Source organism: Calonectris borealis, chromosome 10 (assembly GCF_964195595.1).
Source record: "Calonectris borealis chromosome 10, bCalBor7.hap1.2, whole genome shotgun sequence".
NCBI classification, from domain to species: domain Eukaryota; kingdom Metazoa; phylum Chordata; class Aves; order Procellariiformes; family Procellariidae; genus Calonectris; species Calonectris borealis.
Window position 1 is genome coordinate 11,027,215 of NC_134321.1, and position 27,231 is coordinate 11,054,445.

Below are 27,231 nucleotides of genomic sequence, written 5' to 3' on the forward strand. Positions count from 1 at the left end.
ACGTCATCACGGCGCCTCAGGCGCGATCCGCCCCCAAGGGCCGGCAAGGGCGCAACCCGGCTCGGGGCTGCCGGGGCGTTCCCATGGCAACGGGCCGGGCGCCGCCGCCTGGCCCCGGCCGGCAGTGGGTGTCCCAGGCCTGGCGGCTGTGGCCCGGGCCCCGTGTGTGTCCCCTGCAGCGTCCCCCAGCCAGCCATTGGCCCCACCGACTGTCCCCCAGCCCCCCAGCTGACCCCCAGCCGCGCCGTGCCCTACCCAGGGGCAGGCAGCAAGCGGCTCCCACCCCGGGGGCTCAGGGAGGCCACTGTGGGGCCACCCGGCCGGACGTGGGGGCCCACGGCACGGGGCAGAGGCGAGGCAGTCTTGCTCTGTAACTTTATTCACGCAGGGGGGTGCCCCACTGTGCCCCTCCCCTCCGGGGGCAGGCGGAGGCTGGGTGGGAGAGGCTGGGGGCTCGGGGTGGGGGTCTGGGCCCCTCTGGGGGATCACTGGCAGGTGTTGTAGATCTGGACCTGCTGGTTGATGGTGGCCAGCACCTCCCTCATCCTGGCCTCCAGCCCGCCCAGCTGGGCCGCCTTGGCGTCCAGCACTCGCTCGTTCCGCTCATACGCCTCCTCCAGCGCTGCGGGGACAGGGGGGACATGGGTCAGTGCAGCCCCCCACCACTGTCACCCCCTGACCCACCGCCCCAGCCTCACCTCGCAGCCGCTGCAGCTTGCCCTGGGCGTCCCGCAGCAGCCCGGCAGCCTCATCCCGCAGCTGCTGCGCCCGGCTGCCTGCCTGCCGTGCGCCCTGCGCCCGGTGCTGCACCAGCTCCTGCGCCGTCCGGTACCGGTCCCGCAGTGGCCCCTCCAGCACCTGCCGGGCAGCGGGGCCAGTCAGCGGGACCCCCGTGGGACCCCCGCCATCCCCTCGTCCCCCTGCTCACCCACCTGCTTGGCCTCGCTGGCTCGGTCCCGCGCAGCACCAGCTGCCTCCTGGGCACGCGTGGCTGCCAGGCTGTTGTTGGCGCGTTTCACCTTCAGGGCGTCTGTCTGTCCGTCCAGGAGCCCAATCCGCCCCATGGCACCAGCCAGCCGCTGCTCTGTGCTCGCCATCTGGGCCTGCATCTGGGGACCGGTGGCATGGGGGACAGGCACGGTCAGAGTGCCCGCACGGTGGGGACAGGACCCTGCCTGTCCCCGTGGGGCAGAGGCCGCGGGGATGGGGCCCTTACCGTGCCGAGGGCTCTCTCGCTGTGCTGGATGTCACCAGTGGCATGGTGCAGTGCCTGCTCGGCCATGCCCTGGGCTTGCTGCGCCTCCTCCAGCGCCTGCCGCACCGCCTCGCCCGTGTCCCGCACCCCCTCCGCCCGCGACCTGTGGCCGGGGCGGCATGGCCTCAGCACCAGCCCGGGCTGGGGGTCCCCAGAGGGGCCACGTCCCCACGTCCCCGGGCTCACCTAGCCCGCTGGGCGTCCTGCAGCAGCTGCCCGGCCTGGCGCACGTCGTCGGCCGTCTGCTCCAGGATGGCGTCCACGCTGGCCAGGCTGCGCACCCGTGCCTTAATCTCCTCGGCCAGGCGGTGGATCTGGGCCGGCGCGGCGGGGAGCGACAGCTCCAGCACCCGGCTGGCCACCACCTCGATGCTCTCGGGGTCGGCCCCCTCCTCTGCGGGCGGGAGCCATCAGTGTCCCCCACTGCGGCACCCTGGGGCAGAGGGGACAGGCGGACCGAGGGGTGGTGGAGGGCAGGGAGCAGCCATGGGGAGGGAGCATGGGGCAGGGTAGTGGGGCAGAGGACAGTTGGGGGGGCACGGGATGGGCAGGGCTGGGCAGGGACCGTGCAATGCCGCGTGGGGCAGGAGCTGTGCAGTGCAGTGTCGGGGCGGTGTGGTGCAGTGCTGGGGCGGTACAGCCCACATGCAGCGCGAGGACCATGCCATGTGGTGCAGTACAGGGTCGGTGCAGTGTGGTGCAGGTGCAGTGCAGGTGCAGAGTCACGCAGTGCCGGGCAGAGGCAGCCACCCCCCCGGCACGCTGGCACTCACGGCTCAGGAAGGCCTTGACATGGCTGATGAGCTCCCGCAGCTCCTTGTTGGAGCTCTCCACGCGGGCCCTGGTCTGGTTTGCCTTGTCCAGGGCTGCCTGTGCCCGCAGCCGGGCCTCATCTGCCTTCCCCTTGGCCTCAGCCACCTAGGCAGGGGCAGAGACCCTCAACACCAGCCCTAAGGGCTGGGGGGCACGGCCGTGCCGCCTGCTCCCACCAGCGCCTGTGTGCCACGCACCTTGTGGGAGAGCTGGGCCACATCGCCAGCAGCCTGCCGCAGTTCCTCCTGGGCATGGCGTGCCCGGTCCAGCGCACTGTCGGCCGTGGACACAGCCCCACCGCAGCTCAGACCCCCACAGCGCCGTGCCCCATCCTCGTCCCGGCACCCAGCTCCCCCACAGGGGCTCTCGGCGCAGGGCACGTCGCCCGCCGCACCGCACACCTGCAAGGCAGCGCGGGGTCAGGGCGGCTCCGGGCACCGTCCCCCTGGTCACCTCCCATGTCCTACCTTCTCGTTGAGCGGGTGCAGGCTCAGTGTCTGCGCCCTCGCCGCCAGGTCCATCAGTGCCCGCCGGCTGGCCGCGTTTTGGCGGTTGAAGTCGTCCCGCCGGCTAGCCAGGAGCTGCTCGGCACGGCGCCGGGTGGCCGCCGAGGTGCTGACAGGGCTGGGTATGGTGCGGGTGGAGGCGTCCGCCCGACGCTCAGCCTCCCGCGACTCCCCATGGGACTGTCGGATGCTGTCGTAGGCGCCTGGGGGCGGCAGGGGCACCCTCAGACCCCTGCCCATGGCCCCACCACCCCAGCCCGGTTGTGCAGCGCCACTCACCAAGGAAATTGGAGGTCTTGAGGGCATGCAGCCGGTGCTCCAGGTCCTGCAGGCTGTGGTTGAGTGCGCGGGCACCCCGGTCCACCGCACTCAGCACATGGCTGGCGTTGAAGTTGGCGTCCTGGGTGGCCGTCAGCTCCCCCTCCAGTCGTGTCAGCCTCTCCGTCGCCTCCTCGATCTGCCGCCTGCAAGGGAAGGGGGTGACAACCCACACCCGGGGCCACCCCGGGAGCCGTGCCCCACGCTGGGTGCTCACCGCAGCCCCTCTGTGGCGTATGTCAGGTGGGCGGCGGTGCCGGCAGTGGCATTGCGCGCAGCCACCACGTCACGCACGGTGGCCAGGCTCTCCTCCAGCCGCCGGAAGGTGCCCTCGAAGGCGCCGGCAGCCCCGGTGTGCTGCAGGAGGCTGGCCCGCTGCGCCAGCGCCCGCGTGCGGGCCGCCAGGTCTTGCACCACCCGGTCCCAGTCCCCGAAGCAGGGGTGGCAGGGCTGGCACATGGGGAAGGCGCCGGCGAAGCCCCGGGCACACTGGTCGCAGCGGATGCCCGAGATGCCGGGCCGGCAGTCGCAGTGGCCGCTGCCGCGGTGGCACTGGGTGCTGGCGACGCCACGGGGGTCGCAGTCACAGGCTGTGGGGAGAGCGGGGTCAGGGCACCGCGGGGCTCACCGTGGACCTCCCGCCGGCACCGGCTCTCACCTCGGCACTGCTGCCGCGGGTCGCCCCAGTGTTGCTCCTGGCAGTCAGCACAGGTCCGGCCCCCAAAGCCCGGCCGGCACGAGCACTGCCCCGTGAACTGAAAGACACGGTGCGGCCAAGGCTGGCACAGCTGCAGCACACCCCCAGCCCCAGCCCAGCCCAGCTCCCCGCGCCCCGTCCCTGTCTTACCTGGTTGCAGGTGGGTGTCAGGGCGTGCTGCGGGTGGCAGGCGCAGGGCTGGCAGCCCTGCCCGCTGCCCAGGTTCCAGAAGTTGGGGCTGCAGCGGTCGCAGCTCTGGCCCTCCACGTGGGGTAGGCAGTGGCACTGCCCGCTGCGCCCATCGCACTGGCACTGCTGGGGCCCACAGGTGCTGGCGTCGGTGCCCAGCGCATTGCAGGAACAACCTAGAACCAGACGGGCGCTAAGCGGGGATGGGGACGGGGGTGTTGAGAGGGGATGGGGACGGGATGGGGATAAGATTGGGATGGAGATGGGATGGAGATGGGATGGGGATGGCGATGGGTGAGGGTGGAGGCAGGATGGAGACAGAGATTGGGCAGGGATGGGGTGGGGACCAGGTGGAGGTGGGATGGGACAGCATGAGGACCACTGATGGGGCTGGGATGGAGATGAGACAGGGACAGGGTCAGGACAGAGATGGGATAAAGATGGGATGGGGACAGAGTCAGGGTGGCAGTGGGGATGGGATGGCAACGGGGACAGGAATGGGCATGAGATGAGGATGTAGATGGGATGGGATGAGTTCGGCATGGGGACAAGAATGGGGCCACAGTGCCAGGGCCGGGCAGAGGAGACAGCCCGAGCAGGGCAGGGCTGTAGGGACCCCACAGCGCTGTGCGCGAGCAAGGCAACCATGGGTGCGCGTGGTCCCCAGGGACATGCTGGGCCCTGGAGGCAGGTCTGTCTCAGCGTGGCCGTGGGTACTCACGCCTGCAGCTGTGCCGCGTGGCGTCCCCGTAGTAGCCGGGCTGGCACTCGGCACAGCGTGGCCCTGCTGTGTTGTAGAGGCAGCGCAGGCAGTGCCCTGTGCGGCGGTCGCACGCCTCCGGGTCCGTCATGTCGATGTTATCGTGGCACTGGCAGGGCAGGCAGCGCCCGCCAGGCTGAAGCGGGTCCCCGTAGTAGCCGGGGGCACACTCGTCACAGCGGGGACCTGCCGGCACAGAGTGCTGGGCAGTGCCCAGGGATAGGGGACCCCCGAGGGCACCGAGCGTGCTGGGGCAGGCACCCACCTGTGTACCCAGGGCTGCAGTGGCAGATGACCTGCCGGGAGTGGCTGTCCTGGTAGCAGGAGGCAGCGAAGTGACGGAGGCTGCCGGGCCCTTCGGGGCAGGGGCAGGGCCGGCAGTGCTGCCCAGAGCCCAGCGCCGGGTTCCCAAAGTGCCCATCTGCACACCTACGGGCAGGCGGTCAGGGGGGGCCGCAGCAGCCGGCGGCACCCTGCCCCGGTCCAGGTGTGTGCCACGCTTACCTCTGGCACCTCTCACCGTCTGTGTGGTCACGGCAGCGCAGGCAGCTGCCTGTCCGGGGGTCGCACTCCTCGGCGTGCCCGTTGCACTGGCAGGGCCGGCAGGCTGGGAAGCCCCAGTGGCCGGGCTGGCAGCGGTCACAACGCGGGCCGTGGGCACCCTCCCGGCAGGAGCACTGCCCTGTGGTGCTGTCGCAGACGGTGCTCACGGACCCCTCACTGCTGCACTGGCACGCTGGAAGGCACGGCACCCACGGTGTCTGCCCCCGGCATGTGGGAAGTACCCCTCGGAGTCCGCCCAGCCCTGGGGTGCCCGGGCTCCTCTCCAGGCTGGGCTGGCACAGCCCCGCGGCACTCACCTCGGCACCCGCCGGGCCCAAAGCCAAAGGTTCCTGGGGAGCAGCGGTGGCAGCGCCGTCCCATGACATTGGGTTTGCACCGGCACTGCCCGCCCTGGGGCTGGCACTCGGCGCTGAGCGAGCCCTGGGGGTCGCAGAGGCAGGCTGTGGGCAGAGAGTGGGGTGAGCGGCGGCAGCTGCCGCGGGACGGGGGACGGACGGGGCACGGGGCCGTACTCACGCAGCGCCCCATCGTGCAGGATAGCCGAGAGGCTGTGCAGGAGGCTGGAGCAGGGCTCGGCCACGGGTGAGGGCCCCGCGATGTGGAAGGGCTGGGCGCAGCGGTACCGCTCGAAGGTCTCCCGGCGCTCCATGGAGCTGGGGTCACCCGCGATGAACATCTCCAGCGAGGAGTAACGGGGCAGGAGCACCAGCTGGGGGGGACAAGTCAGTGGGACATCATGCCTATCTCTCCCTGTGTCGCCTATGGCTGCGTCCTGCCCCTGCAAAGGGTTGGTGTCCCCTGTCCCACTGGCCGGCTGCCCCTCACCGAATCGATGAGCACGCTGGCAGTGGGATCCTGCTGAGCGGTGGCACAGCCCAGCTCCAGGCGGAGGGTGTAAGAGACTCCTCGCTCCAGGCAGATGGGCTGGGGCAGCATCACGTACCTGGGGGGGGCAAAGCAGAGCACGGGCAGCCGGGTGCCTCCTGTGAGCCCCGGCACAGCCCGGTCCTGGCGAGGCGCTCACCTGGCACCGGAGGGGAGGCTGGTGGAGAGCTGGTCATCAGCTGGGATGGTATTTCCGCAAGGGCTGCTGGCTGAGACGGGGCTAGGGCGCAGTACCCTCACCCTCACCTCCTGCCAGGGCTCCAGGTGCTGCCGGTAGAGAAGGAGCTGTGCCAAAAAGCCTCATCGGCCAGCACTCCCCGCCATCACCCCCCAATTTGGCGATGCATCCCACTGTCAGCTTCACCATCTGGTGCTCACCTGGGGCTCGTAGCGGATGATCACATCGTACTCGGTGGAGAAAGGCACGTCGCTCACGTGAAACTCCACCCAGCCGCCCTCCAGCATGCGGGCAAAGCCCATCCCCGTCCATGAAGCCGGGTGGTCCGTGGGGGGCTCACGCTCCACCACTGAGCCCTGGTGAGATGGGACCCCAAAAATTACCTTGGCCGGCAGGTACCACTCTGCCCTGCTGCCCCATTGGGCAAAGAGCCACCCGCTGCCCTGCTCTGCCTCATGTGCCCTCCAGGGACACCTTCTTCCCTTACCTGATGCAGCCGAGCATCCTCAGCCTCGTAGGTGTAATGGTCCAGGTTGATGCGGTAGAAGCCAGGCTCCACCTGGTCGCACTGCCGTCCCACCACGTGGCTACGGCACCGGCACTGCCCCGTCTCCATGGCGCACCTGGGACCCCAGCGGCACCGTCAGCACCGATGCCAGCAGGAATGCCCCTTGCCCCCTGCATCCCTGCAGACTTACAGGTTGTCACGGGCACCTCCCACGTCGCAGTCGCACGGCCGGCAGCCCGGGAGGTCATGGCTTAGCCCCCAGTGCTCGGGCTGGAGAGGGCAAGGGTGTCAGGGAGCGCCCAGCTGTGGTGCATGGCCCTGAGCACTGTGCATGGCCCTGAGCACCGTGTGTGGTCCCTGAGCACCCGTGTGTGGCCCCTGAGCACATCCCCACTCACCAGGCACTGGTCGCAGTTGCGCCCGGTCACCAGCCGCTTGCAGAGGCACTCGCCGCTGATGGGGTCGCACTGGGTGCCCTCGGCCACCGTGCCACGGGGGTCACACTGGCACCCTGCACAGAGAACCAGAGGTGTCTGGCAGGGCCAAGCCACACACCCGACCCCGGCGGGTGCTGCCCCGGTACCTACGCTGGCAGCCCTGTGGGTTGGCGGCGCTGAGGCCGAAGAAGCCGGGTTTGCAGCGGTCGCAGCGGGGACCGGCCACGTGCTCCTTGCAGCGGCACTGCCCTGCGATCAGCCCCCGGGCCGGGTCGTCGGCGCTGTCACACAGCCCCCCATCCAGAGAGCCCTCGGGGTCACAGTCGCAGGCTGGGGGCGCAGGCAGGGTCAGCACCCCGGCCCCCCTGTCCAGCTCCACGCAACCTGTCCCGCACCGCGCACCCCCTGGCACCGACCTCGGCACACCGCGGGGTCCCGCAGGTCCTTGCTGGGGTCCTTGTAGTAGAAGGGCTTGCAGAGGTGGCAGCGGCGGCCCATGGTGTTGTGCTGGCAGCCGTCGCACACGGCCCCGCTGGCGTTTCCCGTGGCCAGGAAGACGGCCATGTCGAAGTGGCACCGCCGCGAGTGCTCGTTGCAGTCACAGCCTGCGGGGACGGCACCGCGGCGCGGCATGCGGCACCCCAACCCCCCGCCTGGCAGGCAGCACCCCCAGTACCAAACTTCCCTGACTCCCCTTACCCCAGTACCCCAACCCTAAACCTCCCCAGAATACAGCCTGCAGCACCCCAAACCCCCCCACAGCCGGTCTGCAGGATGCCAGGCCCCACCCAACCACATCCCAGCGTGCAGCACCCCAAAACCCCTGGCACAGCACAGCCTGCCAGCCCCAGCACCGGGATCTCTGTGCCAGGAGCCGGTGCTGGCGCAGGACACTCACGTCGGCAGGCGTTGGTGCTGGAGCCCTCAGCCGGGCGCCAGGGCAGGTCGTGGTAGAAGTCCTCACAGCGCTCGCAGTTCAGCCCCTGCGTGTGGTGCTTGCAGACGCAGCGCCCGTGCACCTGCCGGGATGCCATGGTGAGGGGCTGCAGGACCGGGCAGCGCAGCCACTGGGCTCCGGCAGGGCACGTGGGGCCAGCTCACCTACCATGCCGTCGGTGGTGGCGGGGGTCCCGCTGAGCGGGGCGCACTCGGAGGCATGCCCGTAGCAGAAGCAGTTCCCGCGCAGCACCAGCTCGTAGAGTGCGTAGTAGTACTTCTCCCGGATCTCCCGCCGCGAGTCCAGCAGGTTGTCCCCCAGCGTGTGCAGCTTGGTGAGGTTCACCCGCAGGTTGGTGGCACGCAGCAGGTCTGGGGCGGGGAGAGACCCGTGTTGGCACGGGTGGCCGGGCTTGTCCACGTGCGACTCAGCTCTGCCGTGCACGGCTGGGGTGGGCTGTGCATGGCCGCGGGGGGCTGTGGGTGGCTTGGCAGAGCTGGGCACGGTTTGGCTCGCCTGTGCATGGCATGGGGTGTCCACGCAGGGCTGCACACCATCAGGCTGGGCTGTGCGTGGCTTTCTATGGCACAGCTTATCGGCATGGGGCTGTGCGTGGTTTAGCTCACATGCACGTGGTTGCACGTAGCCAGGCTGGGATGTACGGAGATGCGGTGGTTCAGCTCCCGTGCACATGGTTGTGCATGGGCTCTACTCGGGCCGGGGCTCTGCGGGCCCCCCCCAGCAAATGCAAGCTGGGACCCCACCAGTGCAGAACAAGCGCCCTGGGCTTACGGGGGACCCACTGCTGGGGGCTGTGTGCAGAGGACGGCTGTGCCCGATGGTCGCACCTCGGGGCCCCAGCAGGACAGGACGGCTCCCCCGGGACAGCAGCTTCCCAGCAGCCCTGCCCTGCAGATTCCTCTCCTCCAGCTCCCAGCCTAAATTTAGCCCTGGGTGATTTAACCCGCTGCATCCTGCGCCCGGCCCAACTCCTCTGCCTGCCACCGACACTGTCCCGCACCGTGGCCGCTGCTCGGCGCTGGGCTTGGCTCCGGCACAGCCGTCCCCCTCCACTCGCTCCAATGCAGCCCGACCTTTAGCTGCTCCCACGGGGCGGGTGCAGGAGGGGCCCGAGCCCCCGCAGGCTGGATCTGGCCCTGACCCTGCCGCGGGGCTCAGAGCAGGGAGAGAGCAGCCAAAATAGCTGCGCCCAAAATAGAGCAGCCAGGCAGGAGCCCAGGGTGGGTGACTCACTCTGGATGGCGGGGCTGTAAGGGTCCCGGATGGGGATGGCAGGGTCCAGCACCCGGTAGATCACCTGGGGGGGAAGGCAAGGGTGGTGAGGGGAGAGCGAGAGGTCGCCCGACCCTCCTGTGGCACCACCGGGGCCTCACCTCCCCCTCGGTGGAGGGCTCGATGTCAGAGTAGCGGGACTCGCAGATGACATCGTCGATGCGGCGTGGGGGCCCACGGGGGACGTGGGGGAAGGCAGCGGCGCAGTCGTAGGCGAAGTAGCGGTAGACCTTCCAACTGCGCCCGAAGTCGGCTGAGCGCTCCACCAGCATGGCCGCGGGGCGGAAGGTCTGCGGGACACCCAGCTGGGACGGGGGCCGGCCCCGCAGCCCCCATGGGCTTCATGCCATCCCATCCCATCCCGTCCTGTCCCATCCCGGGCACCCGTGTGCTGGGACCCACCTTGAAGGTCATGATGAGGTGGGTGAAGTGGAACTCGGCCTCCAGGTCCAGCTGGATGCTGACATGCTCCACGCCTGAGGGCAGCACGTGTGGCTGTAGGCAGCACCCACCCGCGGGTCCCTGGGGCTCGTCCCCCTGACCCGGCCGTGGTCCAGGGGCGCGTCCACGTCCGCCGGCTGAGTCACGCTTCCTCAGCGTGGGAGGAAGGGAAGGAGAGCCCCCCGGGACGACCCGCCGCCCCCGCCTACTGCTCACCATTCTCCGACTGCCACCAGGCTTTCTTGGGGCGGGGGGCGAAGGTGGTGACCACATTCTCAATGCGGTGGCTGTTGGCGTTGGCGCGGATGTCGTAGGGCCGCCGCGAGTCACAGACGAAGCACTTCTTCTCCTCCTGCGAGTGGGAAGCTTGGCAGTGTGTGTCCCCATCCCCGTCCCGTCCCCCCCATGCCTGTTCAGTCCCCCTGGTCTCCGTCCTGTCACCCCGGTCCCTGTCCGGTCCCCGTCCCGCTCACCTGGAGGTGGCTGACGATGCAGTAGGGCTGGGGCCGGCGCAGCCCGCAGGTGGAGGTGGCACTCAGGCGGGGGGCTCGCCCCACCAGCAGGTCCCCGGTGGCCGGGTAGCAGCTGCCGCGGGCGCAGCCCTGGGGGGAGTCGGGGGCCGGGGCCCCCCCCAGCCCTGCGGGGCAGCAGGCGGCTGAGGGCGCTGGGGGGGGCGCGGGGCCCCTTCCGCGGCCGCCCGGAAACAGGGCGGCGGGCCCGGGCCGGACCCCGGCCCCCACCGGGCCCCGCTGCGGGGGGGGGCCGCGGACTCACCGACCAGCAGCGGCAGCAGCAGGAGGGCGCCGGGGCTCCGCATCGCGGGGGCGCAACCGGGGCGCGCAAAGGGGGCGCAAAGGGGGCGCTCGGCAGGTGCCCGGCGGTCCCGTCCCGTTCCCGTCCCGCCCCGCCGGTTCCCGTTCCCGTCCTCGTCCCGGTCCCTCCCGCCCCCCCCTCCGAACTGGGCGGCGGGCGCAGCGCTCGGGGCTGCGCGGAAAGCGCGGGGCGGATCCCGGCCGGAGCGGGGAGCGCGGGCGCGGCCGGCAGGCAGGAGGCAGGCGGCAGGCACCGGACAGAGGCAGGCACCGGACACAGGCAGCCGCTGTTCAGGGCTTTATTTGCAGGCGCGGCCGCGCTACAGGCGCCCGCGTAGGGGACGGGACCCCCCCGGACTGCGGGGACCAGGGCGGGCTGCGGGGCGAGACCGGTCCCCGCCGGTCCCTAGCAGGTGGCATAAGCATTGGCCCTCTCGCGGATCTCCTCCAGCAGCCCCCAGACCCGCTGCTCCAACGCCTGCAGTTGCATCGCCTTCGCTGCCATCACCCGCTCGTTGGCCCCGAAGTGCTGCTCCAGCTCTGCGGGATGGGGGTACGATTGGGGTGCAGCTCCCCACCGTGTCCCCCAGCCTGCGTCACCCTTGGGGCACCAGGCGGGACGTGCCCAGGGGGACAAGGGGAGACATGCACGGGGAGGTGGGCACCAAGCGGGGTCGGGGTGGCAGGGAATGCCCCCCACCAGACACTCCCCCCTCACCTTCCAGCTTCCTCTTGCTGCTGCTGGCCTTGTCCAGGAGGTCCCGGGCCTCTGCCGTCAGCTGCGTCACACGCTGCAGGGCCCCGCCGGACACCCCGGCCAGCCCGCTCACCCGGCCCTTCAGCACCACGTAGCGCTGCGTCACCTGCGCCAGGTCCTGGTGGCACACAGGCATGGCGAGGCTGAGCCCCCTCGGCACCCCACACCTCCTCAATGCCACGCTGTGGCCAGGCAGGGCCGGGGCTCACCTGGCTGAGCATCCCCGAGGCGGCAGTGGCACGCTGCGCCCCGTCCTTGGCTTGCTGGGCCACGCGGTGGGCATCCCGGCCCCGCTCCTGCAGGGCGGTGACACGCTGTGCCAGCTCCCGCAGCCGCCGCTGCGCCCGCGACTCCTTCCCCTCCAGCGCCTGCAGCCTGCGCTCCGCCTGGGCAGGCAAAGGCACCGGTTGCCAGCATGCACAGCGACCCGCCACGCCTACGGTGCCAGCCCCACCGCCTTGGCAAACTCACGGCACCTGCCCCACACCATCCACGTTCCCCTGGCACCAGCCTCACTACCCTTGGTGTGCCCATGGCATCAGCCTTGCTCTCCACGGCACCAACCCCATTGCGCTCAGCGCACCCATGGCACCAACCCTCTTATTCCCAGTGCCCCCATGGCACCAATCGCATTGCCCCCAGCATGCCCAAAGCACCACCCCGCTCCCTGGCCGTATCGGCGGCATTGGCCCCGCTCCCGCAGCCCCGGGATGCCCGCAGCCCTGGTGCCCCTCACCTCCTTGGCTCTGCTCTCAGCCACCCGGATGGCATCCCTGGCGCTCCGCAGGGCGCTCCCCGCCACCGTTGCCTGCATCCGCGCTGCATCCAGTGCCCGCTGTGTCCCCGCAAGCTCGTCCCTCACGCCCTCCGCTCGCTCCCTGCAGCGACACGGGCAGCTCCAGCCCCTGCCAGCACTGCCGGATGGACCCCCACCCTCTGCCCACCCCGGCACATCCCCCACCACTCACCTGGCATTCTGTCCCTCCGCCAGCAGCCCCCGTGCCGCAGCCAGCCCCTGTGCCGTGCTGTTCAGCACCGCGTCCACCCCCTCCAGCTGGCTGATGCTCTCCCGCATCTCCCGCAGCAGCTCCTGGATCCGGCTGGGGCTGCTGGGCAGGGAGATGTTCAGCACCTGCCGGGCCACCAGCTCGATGCTGCCTGGGTCGGCTCCTTCCTCTGTGGGGACATGGGAGCAGGGTGGGTTTGGGGTGGGCACGCTGACCCCCACCGTGCCCGTGTGCCCACCCCATGCTGGCGCTACCTGCCAGGAAGGCCTTGATGCGGCGGATGAAGTCCCGCAGCTGGGCCGTCGCCTTCTCCGCGCGGCTGCGGGCGGCTTGCGAGCGCCCCAGCGCCTCCTCCGCCCGGCTCCGCGCCCCCCGCGCCAGCTCCTGCACCTCCTGTGTCTGGGGGGCACGGGGCTGAGCGGGGGGCACAGGGAGGCCCCGGGGAGGGGGTGCGGCGGGGTGGGCAGGGGGTACGAGGGGACATGCACAGGGACAAGGTGGGGGCATGCAAGGGGGTGTAATGGGTGTGCAAAGGGGCACAAGGGGACATGAGGGGGTGTGCAACAGGGTACGAGGGGGCATGGAAGGGGTGTGCAAGGGGACATAAAGGGGGTGTGCAAGGGGGTGCAGCAGTGCCCCAAGAGCACAAAGGACATCTGCGAAGGGGCATAAGAGGAACATACCGGGGGGACATGCTTGGGGGCACGGAAAAGGCACAAGTGGGATGTGCAAGGGGACATGCAAAGGGTCATGGAAAGGGCATAAGTGGGACATGGAAGGGGACATCAAAGTGGCATGGAAAAGGCACAAGCAGGATGTACAAGGGGACATGCAAGGGGGCATGGAAAGGGCACAGAGGGACATGGAAGGGGACACCGAAGTGGCATGGAAAAGGTACAAGTAGGACGTGCAAAGGGACATGCAAGGGGGCATGGAAAAGGCATAAGTGGGACACGGAAGGGGACATCAAAGTGGCATGAAAAGGGCACAAGTGGAACATACAAGGGGACACCAAAGTGGTATAGAAAGGGCACAAGTGGGATATGCAAGGGGACACAAGGAGACACCAAAAAGTGCCATGGAGCCACCACCCCTACCTTCTGTGCCACAACACCCAGCTGCCCCAACGCCACCTCCAGCTGGTGCGAGGCATTACGGGCGCTGCTCAAGGCTCGAGCCGAGACGGGCAGTGCCCCCGCGCATCCCGTGCCACCGCAATGCCGTGTCCCCATGCTGTCCCGGCACAAGGCTCCTCCGCAAGGTGATTGCTCGCAGCTCCGGTCCCCAGGCAGCCCACAAATCTGCGGTGATGCCAATGGTGGAGATGGCAGCTCAACGGTGCATGGGGGGAGACTGGCACGGGGGTCTTCCCAGCACAGGGGTCTCCCCCCATGTGCCTTCTTGCCCCCCACTGGTCCTGCTCTCACCTTCTCATTGATTCCGGCAACGCTGAGTCCCATCACCCGTTTCTGTGTCTCCCGCAAGGATTTCCGTGCTGCGGCTGTGCTACGGCGGAAAGCATCACCCCGCTGCCGCAGCACCCGCTCGGCCGCCCGCCGCGTTGCCTGTGCCCTGTTCAGCTCTCCGGCTGTGCCGTTGGCCAACGCCTCCGCCTGCCGTGAGTCCTCCGCCGATGCCAGGATGCTGCGGTAAGACTCTGCGGGTGCCGGCGTCAGGGTTTGGCCAGGATGGTTGCCACTGAACCCCCCAACCCTTGCCGGATGCTCTTACCGCCGAATCCTGCCGCCGCCACGGTGCCGAGGAGGATTTGGAGGTGGGAGGCGGTTCGGTTGAGACCCCCTAGCTTGCGGCTCAGCCCGGCTAGCCGGTCACGGTGCTGCACATCTGCCTGCGCCAGCTGATCCAGTTGTTGCCCCAGCTCTTGGAGTTGCTTCCAGAAGTCGTCCAGCTCCATCCTTTGGGGGGGGAGACGAGTCTCAAGCCTTTTTGGGTGACAAAAGGGGGGTCCCCCTCCCCAGCCCACCGCACACACTTGCCTGGTGCCATCCAGCCGCCTGGGCAGCCCGTCGAGGAGGGGGCCGCTGGGGCTGCCCCCCTCACCCAGCAGCTGCTCCACACGCCCCAGCGCCTCCTCCAGCGCCCGCAGGCGGCGGGGGCTGAGCGGGGGCACGGACCCCCCCTCCCGCAGCGCCTGCACCTGCGCCCCCAGGCGCCGCAGCCAGTCCCGCAGGCTGCCCACGGCCGGGTCCCAGCGCCCGAAGCAGGGGTGGCAGGGCGAGCAGCGAGGGAAGGCCTCCTGGTAGCCCCGCTGGCAGCGGTCACAGCGCAGCCCCCCGAAGCCCGGCCGGCACCGGCACTGCCCGCTGGCCTGCTCGCACTGCGGGCTCTCAGTGCCCAGCGGCTCGCATTCGCAGGCTGTGGAGACAGGTGGTAACATGTCCTGGGCTCTCCAGGGACCCCCGGGTCCCCAGAGTGCCACTGTGTCCCCAGCATCCCACTGTGTCCCCTGCATCTTCAGGATCCCACCATGTACCCAGGGCCTCCTATATTTCCACAATCCCACCATGTACTCAGGGTCCCCTGAGTCCCCCATGTCCCCAGAGACCCATCATGTCCCCAGGGTCTTCCATGTCCCCAGCATCCCGCTACGGGTCCATGGTCCCCCATGCCCGAAAGGTCTCATGACGTCCCCATGATCTCACCATGTCCCCAGGATCTCCTGAGTCCCCAGAGTCCCCTGTGTCCCCAGTGTCTCCTCAGGGCCCCCATGTTGAGAGTCCCACCATGTCCCCAGGGCCTCCCATGTCCCTAGAGTCCCACCATGCACCCAGGGTCCCTCCATGACCCCATGTTTCCCCAAGACCCCCCATTCCCTGGAGCCCCCATGTCCCCGGACACCCCACATCCCCAGAGCCCCTGCGCCCCCAGTCCCTGGGGTGTGCCCCCACCTCGGCACTCCCGCTCAGGGTCTCCCCAGTGATGCTCCTGGCACTGGGAGCAGACGCGGCCCCCGAAGCCGGGCTGGCACTGGCACTGCCCCGTCACCTGCAGCGAGAGCAGCGTGCTCAGCCAGGTGGCTCTCCCAGTGCCGGGAGGGCAGCAGAGCTGTGCCGGGGTGCCAGGGTGCTGGGGTGTCGAGGTGCCGGGGGTCTCACCGTGTCGCAGGCGGGGTGCAGGGCGCGCGTGGGGTGGCAGCCGCAAGGCTCGCAGCCCCCTGGCCCCCCCAGGCTCCAGAAGTGAGGTGCGCAGCGGTCGCAGCTCTTGCCCACCACGTTGGGCCGGCAGGCGCAGGCGCCCGTGCCGCGGTCGCAGGTGCAGGTGCCAGCGGCGCAGTGGGAGGCCAGGGTCCCCTGCGGGTCGCACCCGCAGCCTGTGGGTGGGTGGGTGATTGCGTGGGGCTCAGCCCGTACCCCCTGCCCAGGCGATGCCTTCCTGGCACCTGCCCCAAACCCATGCACAGCCCCAACCCCCCTGATCCCAAAACCCCCCCCAGACCCCGACCCCTGTCCCTTGCCCAGCCGTGACCCCAGGCACAGCCCGAACCGCCCCCCAACAGACCCAACCCCCCCCAACAGCCCCAAACCCCACCTGGCCCTGACCCCACCCAGCCCCAGACACCCCCAAAACCTGACCAACCCACCCCGCCACAGACAACCCCAATGCCCTCACACCCCAACGCAGCCCCAATCCTCACCCCTCCCTCACCCTGACCACTTGCATCACCCCAAAACCCCCTGCACATCCCCAAATTCTCGCACGGCGCCTGCGCCGGCACAGCCCAGCCCCCGGCCCCAGCGCAGCCCACCGCGCCGCTCACGCCGGCAGCTGCGCTGCAGGGCATTGCCGTAGTAGCCGGGCTGGCAGTGGGCGCAGCGGGGCCCGGTGGTGTGGTACAGGCAGTGCAGGCAGTGCCCTGTGCGGGGGTCACAGGCCCCCGGGTCGCTGGCATCGATGTTGTTGTTGCACTGGCAGGGCCGGCACGCGCCCCCCTCCGTCTCCGGCGCCCCGAAGTAGCCAGGGGAGCAGCGGTCGCAGCGGGGCCCTGCGGGGAGAGGGGGGTCATGGGTGCCGGAGGTCCCACAGCCCCGCTGCCGGGAGGTCCCTGCTGCACGGCACCCACCCCTGCCCCTCACCGGCGTATCCAGGCGCGCAGAGGCAGACGATGTGGTGGGTCTCCTCGTCAGCGTGGCAGGCACTCCCGTGGTAGTGCCGTGTGCCGGGGTAGCCGGGGCAGGGGCAGGGCCGGCACTGCTGCCCTGAGCCCAGCACCGGGTCCCCATAGTAACCGTCCTGGCACCTGCAAGGATGAGAGGTGAGTGTCCCGGCAGTCCATCCCATCCCATCATATCCCATCTCACCATCCCATCTCATCCATCCCATGCCATCCCATGCCACGCCATGATATCCCATCTCATTTCATCCATCCCATCATATCCCACCCCACTATCCCTTTCATCATATCCCATACCATCATATCCCATCCTATCCCATGCCATCGTATCCATCCCATCCCATCCCATGCCATGCCATCCCATCCCATGCCATGCCATGCTGTCCCATCCCCTCCCCTCCGATCAGGCTCACCTCTCGCAGTGCCGGCCGGCGGTGTGGTCACGGCAGCGCAGGCAGCTGCCCGTCCGGGGGTCGCACTCCTCAGCGTGCCCATTGCACTGGCAGGGCCGGCAGGCGGGGAAGCCCCAGTGGCCGGGCTGGCACTGGTCACACTGCCGGCCCACGGTGCCAGCCTGGCACCGGCACTGCCCACTCACCGCGTCGCATAGCTGTGACACCGAGCCCTCCGGGGAGCAGGTGCAGGCTGCGGGACGACACGGTTCGGGTCAGGGACATGGGTGCAGGGATGGACAGACAGACAAACAGACGGGGACCAGCACCCAGGGAATGCCCAACCTACAGGCTACGGCACAGCAGGGCTCACATGGACACATGGGTGGGCAGACGGACAGGCGGACGGACAGATGAGTAAGCGCAAGGCAGGGCACTGCCCACCCCAGGCAGGAGCACAGGGCTCGGATGGATGGATGGATGGATGGAAAGACAGATGGACAGAGGGGGAACTGGGACCCAACCCACGGGCTGCAGGACAGCAGCTGAGATGGAGACATGCGTGGACAGATGGACAGACAGACAAGTGAACAGGCAGACGGGCAGCGAACGGGGCTCTGACGGCTGGATGGACAGACAGACGGGAGGGACAGGGATGCCCGGCAGGCGCAGATCCCGCTACTCACGGCTGCAGCCCAGGGGCCCGAAGCCGTAGCTGCCCGGGGCGCAGCGGTCGCAGCGCCGGCCGAGGACGTGGGGCTTGCACTCGCACTGCCCTCCCTGCGCCTGGCACTCGCTGCTGCGGGAGCCCTGCGGGTCGCACTGGCAGGCTGCGGGCAGCAGGGCCAGCGTGGGGCTGGGGCTGCCCTGCCCACACGCTGCCCGCACCCTGCCTGCACCCTATCACCACTCCCTGCCCTCCCCTGCCGTGGGCACGGCCTCATCCTGACCCACTGCAACCAGCACGGCCTCATACTGACCCACTGGCACAGGTACCCCTCCCCACGCTGCCGTGGGCACGGCCCCATCCCGACGCACCACACCGGGCATGGCTCCACCCTCGCCCGCTGCCCCGGGCACGTCCCCCGAGGCCGGCAGGGTGCCCCCCACTCACGCAGCGCCCCGCCGTGCAGCAGGGCCGAGACGCTGCAGACCAGGCGGGCGCAGGCCTGCGCCAGGGGGTGCGGGGGGGCCATGTGAAATGCCTCCAGGCACCGGTACCGCTCCAGCTCCTCCCGGCGCGTCGCTGCCGCCGCCTCCGCCCCATGGAAGCCCGGCAGCTCCGACACCCGTGGCAGGAGCACCAGCTGTGCCGGACAGCAGGAAGGGGAGAGGACATGGGGTTGGGGGGGCACAGCCACCCCCCGCCGTGGAACCTGGCCCCTGGGACAGCCCCAACCCTGCTGGGGGCTCAACTGCCCCGGTCCCATCAACAGCCCCAGCTCCACCGATATTCCCATCCAAATCGCCAACCCCACAGGCATCCTTATCCCCATCCCCATCGACATCCCCAAGACCAGCCCCAACTCCACCAACATCCCCAGCCCCATTGATATTTCCATCCTCAACCCCATCCCCATCCCCATTCCTATCTCCATCCCCACCCCCTTTCTCATCCCCATCCCCATCAATACCCCCATCTCCATCCCCATTCCCTTTCCCCATCCACTTTTCCATCCCCATCTCATCCCCATCCCATCCCCATCCCCATCCCATTCCCATTCCCATCCCCGTTCCCATCCCCACCTCACCCCACGTGCAACCCCAGGTGGATGTCGCTGCCCACCCCATCCCTGCCCATCACCCCATCCCTGCCGAGCCCCAGGCCTGGGGTGCAGCGGGACCCCCCTCACCGAGTCGATGAGGATGAAGGCGCCGGGGTGGCGCTGGGTGACGCCGGCCCGTTGAAGCCGCACGGTCACCTCGTAGGGGGTGCTGGGCTCAAAGCAGAAGGGCCGGGACAGCAGCACGTACCTGTGCAGAGGCAGGCGTCGGGGCACGGGCACCCCAGGGCCACGGGGATGGCCAGGGGACAGCAGCAGCACCCGGCCACCTTCCTTGTCCCTGTCCCCATGCCCATCCCTCACCTGGGCGGCAGGACTGTCCCTGTTTCCATCCCATTCCCATCCCTCAGTTCTGGGAGTGTGGCAGGGCTGTCCTTGTCCCTGCCCTGTCCTGATCCCTGTCCCCATCCCCATCCCTGTCCCCATCCCCATTCCTACCCCATCCCCACCCTCATCCCATCCCCATCCCATCCTTACCCCACCCTCACCCCACTCTCATCCTATCCCATCCCCATCCCATCCCCATCCCATCCCGTCCCATCCCATCCCATCCCACCTCCGGCTGTGGGGCAGGCTCTCGCGGTACATCTGCTCGGAGGGCAGCAGGTTCCCGCAGCGAGGGCTGGTGGGCAGCACCCGGGAGCTGACGCCAACCACGGCCTCCCAGTCCTCAGCCGACTGTGGCGACAGGCGAGCCGGCGTCAGGGCCAAGCCGTGCCGTGCCGTGCCATACACACTGTGGCCGTGGCTGTGGCCATACTCACCTCGGGCTCGTAGCGCAGCAGCAGCTCGTAGTCCATGGGGTAGGGCACGTCGTCCACGTGGAAGGTCAGGCCAGCCCCGTCCCGCACCCGGGCGAACCCCGAGCCCGTCCACGTCACCATGCGCCCGGCGCTGTCCCGCACCACCTCCTCCACGTCCAGCTGGGCAGGGCACCAGCTCGGCTCGGCTCCAGCCCCCCCGGCTCTGCCCCCTGGCCACCCCCACCCCACAGCACCCCACCATGCCTCATCCCACCCCCCCAGGGGCTCACCTTGGGGGGCTGCTGGCGGCCACGGCGCGAGGGGGCGCGGGGCTGGGGGGCGCGGGAGGGGCTGCGCTGGTGCCGCGGGCGCCCCTTCCGCCCCCCCGGCTCCCCGGTGTCGTACTCCAGGCAGTCCTGGGGCACCTCCGCCCGGATGGCGCCCTGTGGGGACGGGGTCAGGGGATGGGCACCATGCACGGGGACAGCCGTGCTCGGGGATAGCCATGCATGGGGCACAGTGACAGCCATGCATGGGACAGAGTGACAGCCATGCATGGGGCACGGTGCATGGTGACAGCCATGCACAAGCCCGGGCTGGGAGTGCAGGGACCCCCCAGGAGACTCACCGGGAGCTGGGGGTGGCTGTGGCCATGGCCGGTGGCCCGCTCGGCCTCATAGGTGTAGTAGTCGAGGTGGGCGCAGAAGAAGCCGGGCTGTACCTGGTCGCACTGCCGCCCCATGAGGTGGGGACGGCAGGGACAAGCCCCGTCCTCCATGGAGCACCTGGGTGTGACCGTCTTGTCCCTTTGTCTGTCCTTCTGTCTGGCTCTGTCCTCACCCACCCCTCCCTCCATACCTGTCCCCACCCTTCCATCTCAGCGCATGGAGCTCCCCCCTCCATCCCTCTATCCCAGCCTCCTTTGTCTCTCCAGCCCTGTCCCCATCTCTCCACCGATGTCCCCGTCCCTCCTTCCCTCCATGCTTGACCCCCAGCCCTGTCCCCACTCCCGCCCCCCCGTCCCCGTGCCCGGCCGGGCGCTGTGCTGGCCCCCACCGGTTGCTGTAGGCTCCCCCGAAGTCGCAGGCGCAGGGCCGGCAGCCCCCCACATCGTAGCTCAGGCCCCAGAACTCGGGCTGCAGAGAGAGGGGGCAGGGTGTGGGGCAGGTGTGGGGCCAGCCCGGCCCGGGGGGTGCCATGGGGCTGGGGAGAGTCAAGGCCACGGAGCATGGTGTGGGGCAGGCTGGGGGGCAGGCTGGGGGGCAGCCCGGGGCACTCACCACGCACTGGCTGCAGGAGCGCCCAGCCACGAAGCGTTTGCAGTAGCAGTCCCCGCTGATGGGGTCGCAGGGGGAGCTGCCCGCCACCGTGCCCCGCGGGTCACACCTGCACGCTGCCCCCCACATGCGCATTCACCCCCACACGTGAGGGTCTGCCACGTGGCACCGCAGCCCACGGGCTTCATGGCCCTCCCTCCCCATCCCATGTCCTTCCATCCCTCAATCCTCCATCCCCATCTCTCTGTCCGCATTCCTCCATCCACATCCCTCCATCCCACATCCTTCCATCACCATCCCTCCATCACCATCCCTCCATCCCACATCCTTCCATCCCCATCCATCCATCCACATCCCTCCATCACTGTCCCTCCATCCTCATCCCTCCATCCCACATCCCTCCATCCCCATCCTTCCATCATGATCCCTCCATCCTCATCCCTCCATCTCACATCCCTCCCTTCATATCCCTCCATCCTACAATCCTCTATCCTTATCCCTCCATCCCATATCCCTCTATCTCCATCCCTCCATCCCCATCCCTCTACCCCAAATCCTCCCGTGCCCATCCCTGGGTCCCAGCTCACGCTGGCAGCCCTGTGGGTCGCCATGGCTGAGGCCGTAGGCACCGTGCCGGCAGCGGTCACAGCGGGGACCGGCCACGTTCTCCTTGCAGCGGCACTGCCCCGCAATCATGCCCAGTGCCACGTCCGTGTGCCCGTCGCAGGCGCCTCCGTCCAGCGAGCCCGCCGGGTCGCAGTCGCATGCTGCCGAGAGAGAGACCGCAGGGAGCTGCGGCTGCTGGCACCGGGAGCCGTGGGGCCGGGGCTGGTGGAACTGGGAGCCGTGGGGCCGGGGCAAGCCATGGGGCTGGGGTCCTGTGGCACTCACGGGCGCAGGCGGTGGGGGCGCGGATGTCGGAGCGGGGGTGCTGGTAGTAGAAGGGCTTGCAGAGGTGGCAGCGGCGGCCCATGGTGTTGTGCTGGCAGCCATCACACACGGCCCCGCTGGCGTTCCCCGTGGCCAGGAAGACGGCCATGTCGAAGTGGCACCGCTGCGAGTGCTCGTTGCAGTCGCACCCTGCAGGAACAGCACCGCGGCACGGCATGCAGCACCCCCACCCCAAACCCGGGGATGCAGCTCCTTGATCCCAACCCCTCAAGCCCCAGCCTGCAGAACCCCCAGCCCCACATCCCAGCAGGATGCACCCCAACCACCCCAAATCGCAGGTTGCAGCACCCCGACCCCCCCAAACCCTGGCCCCATGTGCAGCACCCCCCACCCCAAAGCATGGCACACGGGACCCTCAACCCCCAGCCCCAGTCCACGGCCTTTGGGATGCTGAACCCTCCACACACAACATGCAGGACCCCAAAATCCCCAAGCACAACTTGCAGGATTCCCATTCCCGCAATCCGGTGTGTGGGACCCCAAGCCCCTGGGCACAGCACGGTGCCGGTGCTGGCACAGGACACTCACGTCGGCAGGCGTTGGTGCTGGAGCCCTCAGCCGGGCGCCAGGGCAGGTCGTGGTAGAAGTCCTCACAGCGCTCGCAGTTCAGCCCCTGCGTGTGGTGCTCGCAGACGCAGCGCCCGTGGATCTGGGCAGGGAGCCCCCAGCTCAGCATGGCTGCCAGGTCCCACGGGGCACCGTGCCGTGCCGGCAGTTGCGTGCGCCTCACCATGCCAGGGACGGATGATGGTGGGGCGCCAGGTGCCGGGGCGCAGCGGGCGGCGTGGCCGTGGCAGAAGCAGCTCCCGCGCAGCACCAGCTCATCCACGGCATAGTAGTACTTGTGCAGCACCTCCCGCCGTGTGTCCAGCAGGTTGTCCCCCAGCGTGTGCAGCTTGGTGAGGTTCACCCGCAGGTTGGTGACGCGCAGCAGGTCTGGGGGGGGGCAGCACCATCAGCACCCACCCTGCCACCCACCGGCCCCGTGGCCCCGGCACCCCCAGCAACGCACCCTGGATGTCCGGGCTGTAGGGATCCGCCACGGGGATGGAGGGGTCCAGCACCTTGAAGATGACCTGGGAGGAGGAAGGAGTGGGTGATCCCAGACACCCCAGGCCCCCAGCCCCCCCCAGCCCCCCTCTGCACCACCGCGGCCCCACGCACCTCCCCGTGGCTGGAGGGCTCGATCTCGGAGTAGCGCTGGTCACACAGCACCTCGTCCACCAGCCCCGAGGGCTGGCCGGGAATACCGGGAAAGAGCTTGGAGCAGTTGTAGGCGAAGTAGCGGTAGACCTTCCAGCTGCGCCCGAAGTCGGCTGAGCGCTCCACCAGCATGGCCGCGGGGCGGAAGGTCTGCAGGACACCCAGCTGGGACGGGGGCCGGCCCCGCAGCCCCTGTAGGTCTGTCCTGTCCCATCCCACCCCATCCCAGGCACCCAAATGCCAGGACCCACCTTGAACTTCATGATGAGGTGGGTGAAGTGGAACTCACCCTCCAGGTCCAGGCGGATGCTGACGTGCTCCACACCTGGGGGGGACAGAGAGGTGATGGCCGAGGCCGGGGATGACCCCCCCCCCCCCGAAGTCCTATGGCCACACAGCCCCGAGGCACGCGCACATGGGGGCAGCCCTGCTGCTGCCCCGGCCTCACCGTTCTCTGACTGCCACCAGGTCCGCTGGCCGTGGGGGCCACTCAGGTAGATGACATTCTCGATGCGGTGGCTCTCGGGCAGGGACGGGTCCCGCGAGTCGCAGGTGAAGCATTTCTCCGAGTCCTGTGCTGGGGAGCGGCACCATCAGGGATGGGTGGCTGGAGGCTGCACCGGTGCCCGGTTGTGCCAGGGCCGTGCCGGGGCCATGCCAGGGCCGGGTGGGCTCACCTGGAGGTGGCTGACGATGCAGTACTCCTGGGGCCTGTCCAGCCCGCAGGTGGAGGTGGCACTCAGGCGGGGGGCTCGCCCCACCAGCAGGTTCCCGGTGGCCGGGTAGCAGCTGCCACGGGCGCAGCCATGGCTCGGGTCGGGCTCCTGCCAGCCCCCCGCTGCCGGCACCCCCGCTGCAGGGAACGAGGGCACGGGCTGGGGGCTGTGCCAGGGCCCCCGGGTGCCCCTCGTCCCCCCCCATGCACCCTAGACACCTGCCCGGCACCCTCCCCACCCCCAGCCATCCCATCCCATCCCATCGCGTCCCTGCATCCCGACCCACTGATGCAGCACGAAGCTCCGTGACCCAGAAAGGCACTGGCAGCAGCGCCGGGACCTCGTGACCGGGGGGCAGGGAGCGGGGCCAGGCGGGCAGCGGGGGCGAGCCGGAGGCTGGCAGCCACGGGGCCAGAGAAGCCGGGCAGGGGGTGGCTGCCTGTGCTCCTGGGGGGACCGGGCAGCCCCCGGGGTGCCGAGCGGTGCCGGGGGGAGCCGGGAGCCAGGTCAGGCGCTCGCTAATCCCGCTGGGGCTCAGCGCAGCCCAGATTCCCCGCTGGGATTTGTGGCGGTCAGGCCCCGGCTGCTGCCAGCCAGGGAGCATCGCCATCGCCACCACCTCCGCCGCCCAGCACCCTCCGCCCAGGCTGGGATCCCAGGGCCACTGCAGCCCCTGGCACGATGGGTGCTCAGGGTGCCCAGCCGCACACAGTGCCTCACTGAGGCCAGCGCTTACCCAGGAGGAAACCAAGTGCCAGGAGGTCCATGGGCAGCTGCGGGCTCTGCCTGGGGGAACATGGAGACGGCGCTGTGGCAGGGCATGGGGTACAGCGTGGGGTGCAGGGCAGCTGGGGCCTGGCCTCTCCCAGCTCCGGCACAGCAGTGCACCCCAGGGTGCTCCCACCCAGCTCCGGCATGGCAGTGCACCCAGGGGACAGCACTGGGAAGCTGGGTCAGGTGAGGCAGTTGGGGTCCCAAAGTTCCCCACGGTGGCACCCAGGGCCCACCCCCATGGCTGTGCCCCAGCCCTGCACAGCCCCGCGTGGCTGCGGCACACAGACCCGGGCGCACGGCCGTGTCCTGCACCCCCAGACCCCGCACGAGTTGTGCTGTGCCCCATCCTGCCCTGCTTGGGGCGGATCCATCCCTTCGAGTGTCACTACTGTCCCCAGGGGGTCCCAGCACCAGGCCAGGACCAGCCGGGGAGAGGAGCCAGGAGTGCCGGAGCCGGCTGGGCAAGGTCATCCCTGCCGCTGGCCGGGGTCCCGCCGTTAAATTTAGGCTGGAGCTGCCTTTTGTGCTTCCTTCTCTCCTGGTACCGCCCGCTCCCAGCCTCGCAAGCGCTGGATCAAAGCCTGGCCCCGGCGTTGCCCAAACACATCTTTCCTGTCCCTGCGTGGGAGCCAGCCCGGGGCAGGGGGGCTCAGGGCGGTGGGGGGAGCCGCAACTCTGCCCCAGCACCGGCCCCGCTCGAAGCCACGCCAAGGCAGCGGGCAAGGCGGCGCGGGGCCACGTGCCAGTGAGGGGGTCCCCGAGCCCCGCAAGACCCCGGTACCTGGCGTCCTGTGGCATCCAGCGAGCTGGTGGGGCCGAGGCCGGGGGCGAGGGCAGCGTGGGACCCACTGCCCCCCGGGCTGGGTGCGCAGAAATGAGCCGGGGCGAGGGCGGCGATGGGATGGCGGCGGCCAGCGGCCCCCCTTCCCTGTGCACGATTCTTATTCAAATGGGCTGCCCGCTGAAAGGGACGGCGGTCTCCAGGCTACGGGAATGTCACTGCTGATTCCTTCTGCCTGGAGGCCCCCGCCGCCCGCCCGCCCGCGGAGGCCAGCCCGGCCAGGCGTCGGCAGCCCGGGCACGCCCCGGCCCCTGGGCGGCACAGCGGGCCCCACCGGCGAACAAAAGGACGCCTCGTGGGCCGGTGAGCCAGTGGCGCCGTGTTCCCCAGGCTCCCGGCACAGCGTGGCAGGAACGCGCCTGCCACCGCTTGCAGTGAGGCGGGCGGGGCGGCATGGCGGGACGGGCACGGCGGGACGGGTACCCGATGCTGGCACGGCTGCACAAGGGGCCACGGCACCACTTTTTGCCCCAGCTGGGGATGCCCCATGGCAAAGGCACTGGCATGTCTCAGCTACAGGGTGGAGCCGCACTGGGCGTCTGCCCCACCAGGAGCTCGCCTGGGCACAGCCATGATGCCACCGGCTGGGCATGTTCTTCCCGAGGGACCCGGCCCTCCCCACCGCCACGGCTCCCTGGTCAAAGTCCGGCACACGCCAGCCCCAGGAAGTGCACTGCGGGCACGGGGGGACCCAGCCCGTCTCTCCCGAGGGACCCCACGGCCCCTTCCTTGTGTGCCGCCTCATGCCGGCAGCTGGCGCCCAGCCTGTGTCCCAGGGCTGTGCCGTGTGCCAAGGGCTGTGCCGTGCCCTGGGGCTGCGCTGTGTGCCAAGGGCTGTGCCATGCCCCGGGGCTCCCCGCCAGCATGCCGGCTCCTACCTGTGCCCGTGGGGCCCAGCGTGCCGGGCAGGTGGCAGTGGCCCAGGTGGGCTGCAGAGTCGGCCAGCTCGGCCCCGCTGGGCTCGGGCTGGGCTCCGCTGCTGTTCCTGGAGGAGGGCGGCCGGCGCCTGTCTCCTCCTCCAGCAGCCGTGCCAGGCAAGGGGAGGGACCTGCCCGCACCGAGCTTTAGCCAAGGTGAGGCAGAGGCCAGGTACAAGCCGACGGTGGCCCACGCGTGGCACAGTGGTGCCTCGTGCCCAGGCTGGCTGGGATCTGGCACACGGCATCCCCGCAGGGCTGCCGTGCCCGGTTGTGCGGCACGTGGGGCCGCTGAGACAGGCAGCCCGGCTGGGACTCGCCCTGCACCGCACGGGCTCGTCTGTGCCTATTCAGGGCACATCCCCAGCAGCGGTACCGGGAGCCCTGGGGCGGCACAGCAGCCAGCCACGCTTCCCCAGCACCCGTGCCGGATGAATTCTGCTCCCCTCCCGTGCTGGCACCGTGGGCACCACCATGCCCTCAGCTGGGGCCCCACTCACCCCGTGCCGTTCAGTGCTGCCTGGGACCCTTTGGACTGGCTGGGCCGAGCGCTGAGCCGGCAGCCCCAGAGCCCTGCGGGGAGCACGGTCGCACACCGGGGTCAGGCTCGACAGAGTCGTCGCTGTCACGCAGGGATGGTGCCTTTTATTAGCCGAGGCCGAAGGAAGGAAGAGGAGCCGCGTGCTCTCCACACCAAGGCTGCGCTCTGGCCGCCCACCAGCGAGCAAGGTCACGGGCAGACAAAGCAGCAGCTCCCCGGGCTGCTGGCCATAGGGGTGCCAAAACCTGTGCCTCCCCCAGGGACACCCCGACACAGCACAGGCTGGTCCCACACGTCTCAGTGGGGTGAGGGATGCTGCGGGCAGAGCCCTGCCAGCTCCCCATGGCCACGCTCTCAGCAGGCGCTGGGAAACCCAGAGGAAGGGCAGGGCTGTGCCCGGCAAGGCTCCGGCAGTGCAGGGTGGTGGTGGTGCCCAGCTCTCCTCGGCTGGCAGGAGACGAGCTGACAAAGAGCCACTAGCACCGGCCAGCGTGTCTGTATCGCAGGGACCTTGCCAAGCAAACCTTATCTGCTCTGAGGGGATCCAAAGTGGCCTGATAAAGGTGACTGTAACAGGAACTCTGGCCTTGAAAACCAAGGTAA

The 27,231-nt window shown here is 69.6% G+C and overlaps 2 protein-coding genes across 2 annotated transcripts; both read right to left on the bottom strand.

Annotated features, from left to right (window-relative positions):
- Positions 1-360: 360 nt before the first annotated feature.
- LAMB2 (laminin subunit beta 2) lies at positions 361-10,707 on the bottom strand. Its single transcript, XM_075158781.1, has 33 exons — positions 10,556-10,707; positions 10,255-10,418; positions 9,998-10,133; positions 9,743-9,816; positions 9,442-9,630; positions 9,302-9,365; positions 8,216-8,418; positions 8,009-8,129; positions 7,527-7,715; positions 7,261-7,440; positions 7,072-7,184; positions 6,864-6,943; positions 6,653-6,788; positions 6,366-6,521; positions 6,127-6,254; positions 5,928-6,045; positions 5,619-5,811; positions 5,399-5,542; positions 5,043-5,274; positions 4,804-4,967; positions 4,500-4,724; positions 3,740-3,954; positions 3,551-3,647; positions 3,110-3,482; positions 2,854-3,038; positions 2,536-2,777; positions 2,266-2,469; positions 2,029-2,173; positions 1,442-1,649; positions 1,217-1,358; positions 933-1,109; positions 699-858; positions 361-622 (listed from the first exon to the last, which is right to left on the bottom strand). Exons 1-33 carry the CDS (start codon positions 10,596-10,598, stop codon positions 486-488), a joined length of 5,337 nt encoding a protein of 1,778 aa, XP_075014882.1. The 5' UTR covers positions 10,599-10,707; the 3' UTR covers positions 361-485.
- Positions 10,708-10,876: 169 nt separating this feature from the next.
- LOC142086154 (laminin subunit beta-2-like) lies at positions 10,877-24,341 on the bottom strand. The gene is made up of 34 exons (XM_075158783.1): positions 24,292-24,341; positions 23,517-23,692; positions 23,288-23,411; positions 23,091-23,164; positions 22,801-22,989; positions 22,649-22,712; positions 22,367-22,572; positions 22,165-22,285; positions 21,577-21,765; positions 21,273-21,452; positions 20,689-20,801; positions 20,465-20,544; positions 20,037-20,193; positions 19,699-19,851; positions 19,430-19,588; positions 19,222-19,343; positions 18,735-18,855; positions 17,996-18,188; positions 17,568-17,711; positions 16,903-17,134; positions 16,452-16,615; positions 16,136-16,360; positions 15,474-15,688; positions 15,267-15,363; positions 14,355-14,733; positions 14,089-14,273; positions 13,785-14,014; positions 13,455-13,658; positions 12,612-12,756; positions 12,319-12,526; positions 12,087-12,228; positions 11,560-11,736; positions 11,312-11,468; positions 10,877-11,133 (listed from the first exon to the last, which is right to left on the bottom strand). Exons 1-34 carry the CDS (start codon positions 24,320-24,322, stop codon positions 11,000-11,002), a joined length of 5,490 nt encoding a protein of 1,829 aa, XP_075014884.1. The 5' UTR covers positions 24,323-24,341; the 3' UTR covers positions 10,877-10,999.
- Between the last annotated feature and the right edge of the window lie 2,890 nt (positions 24,342-27,231).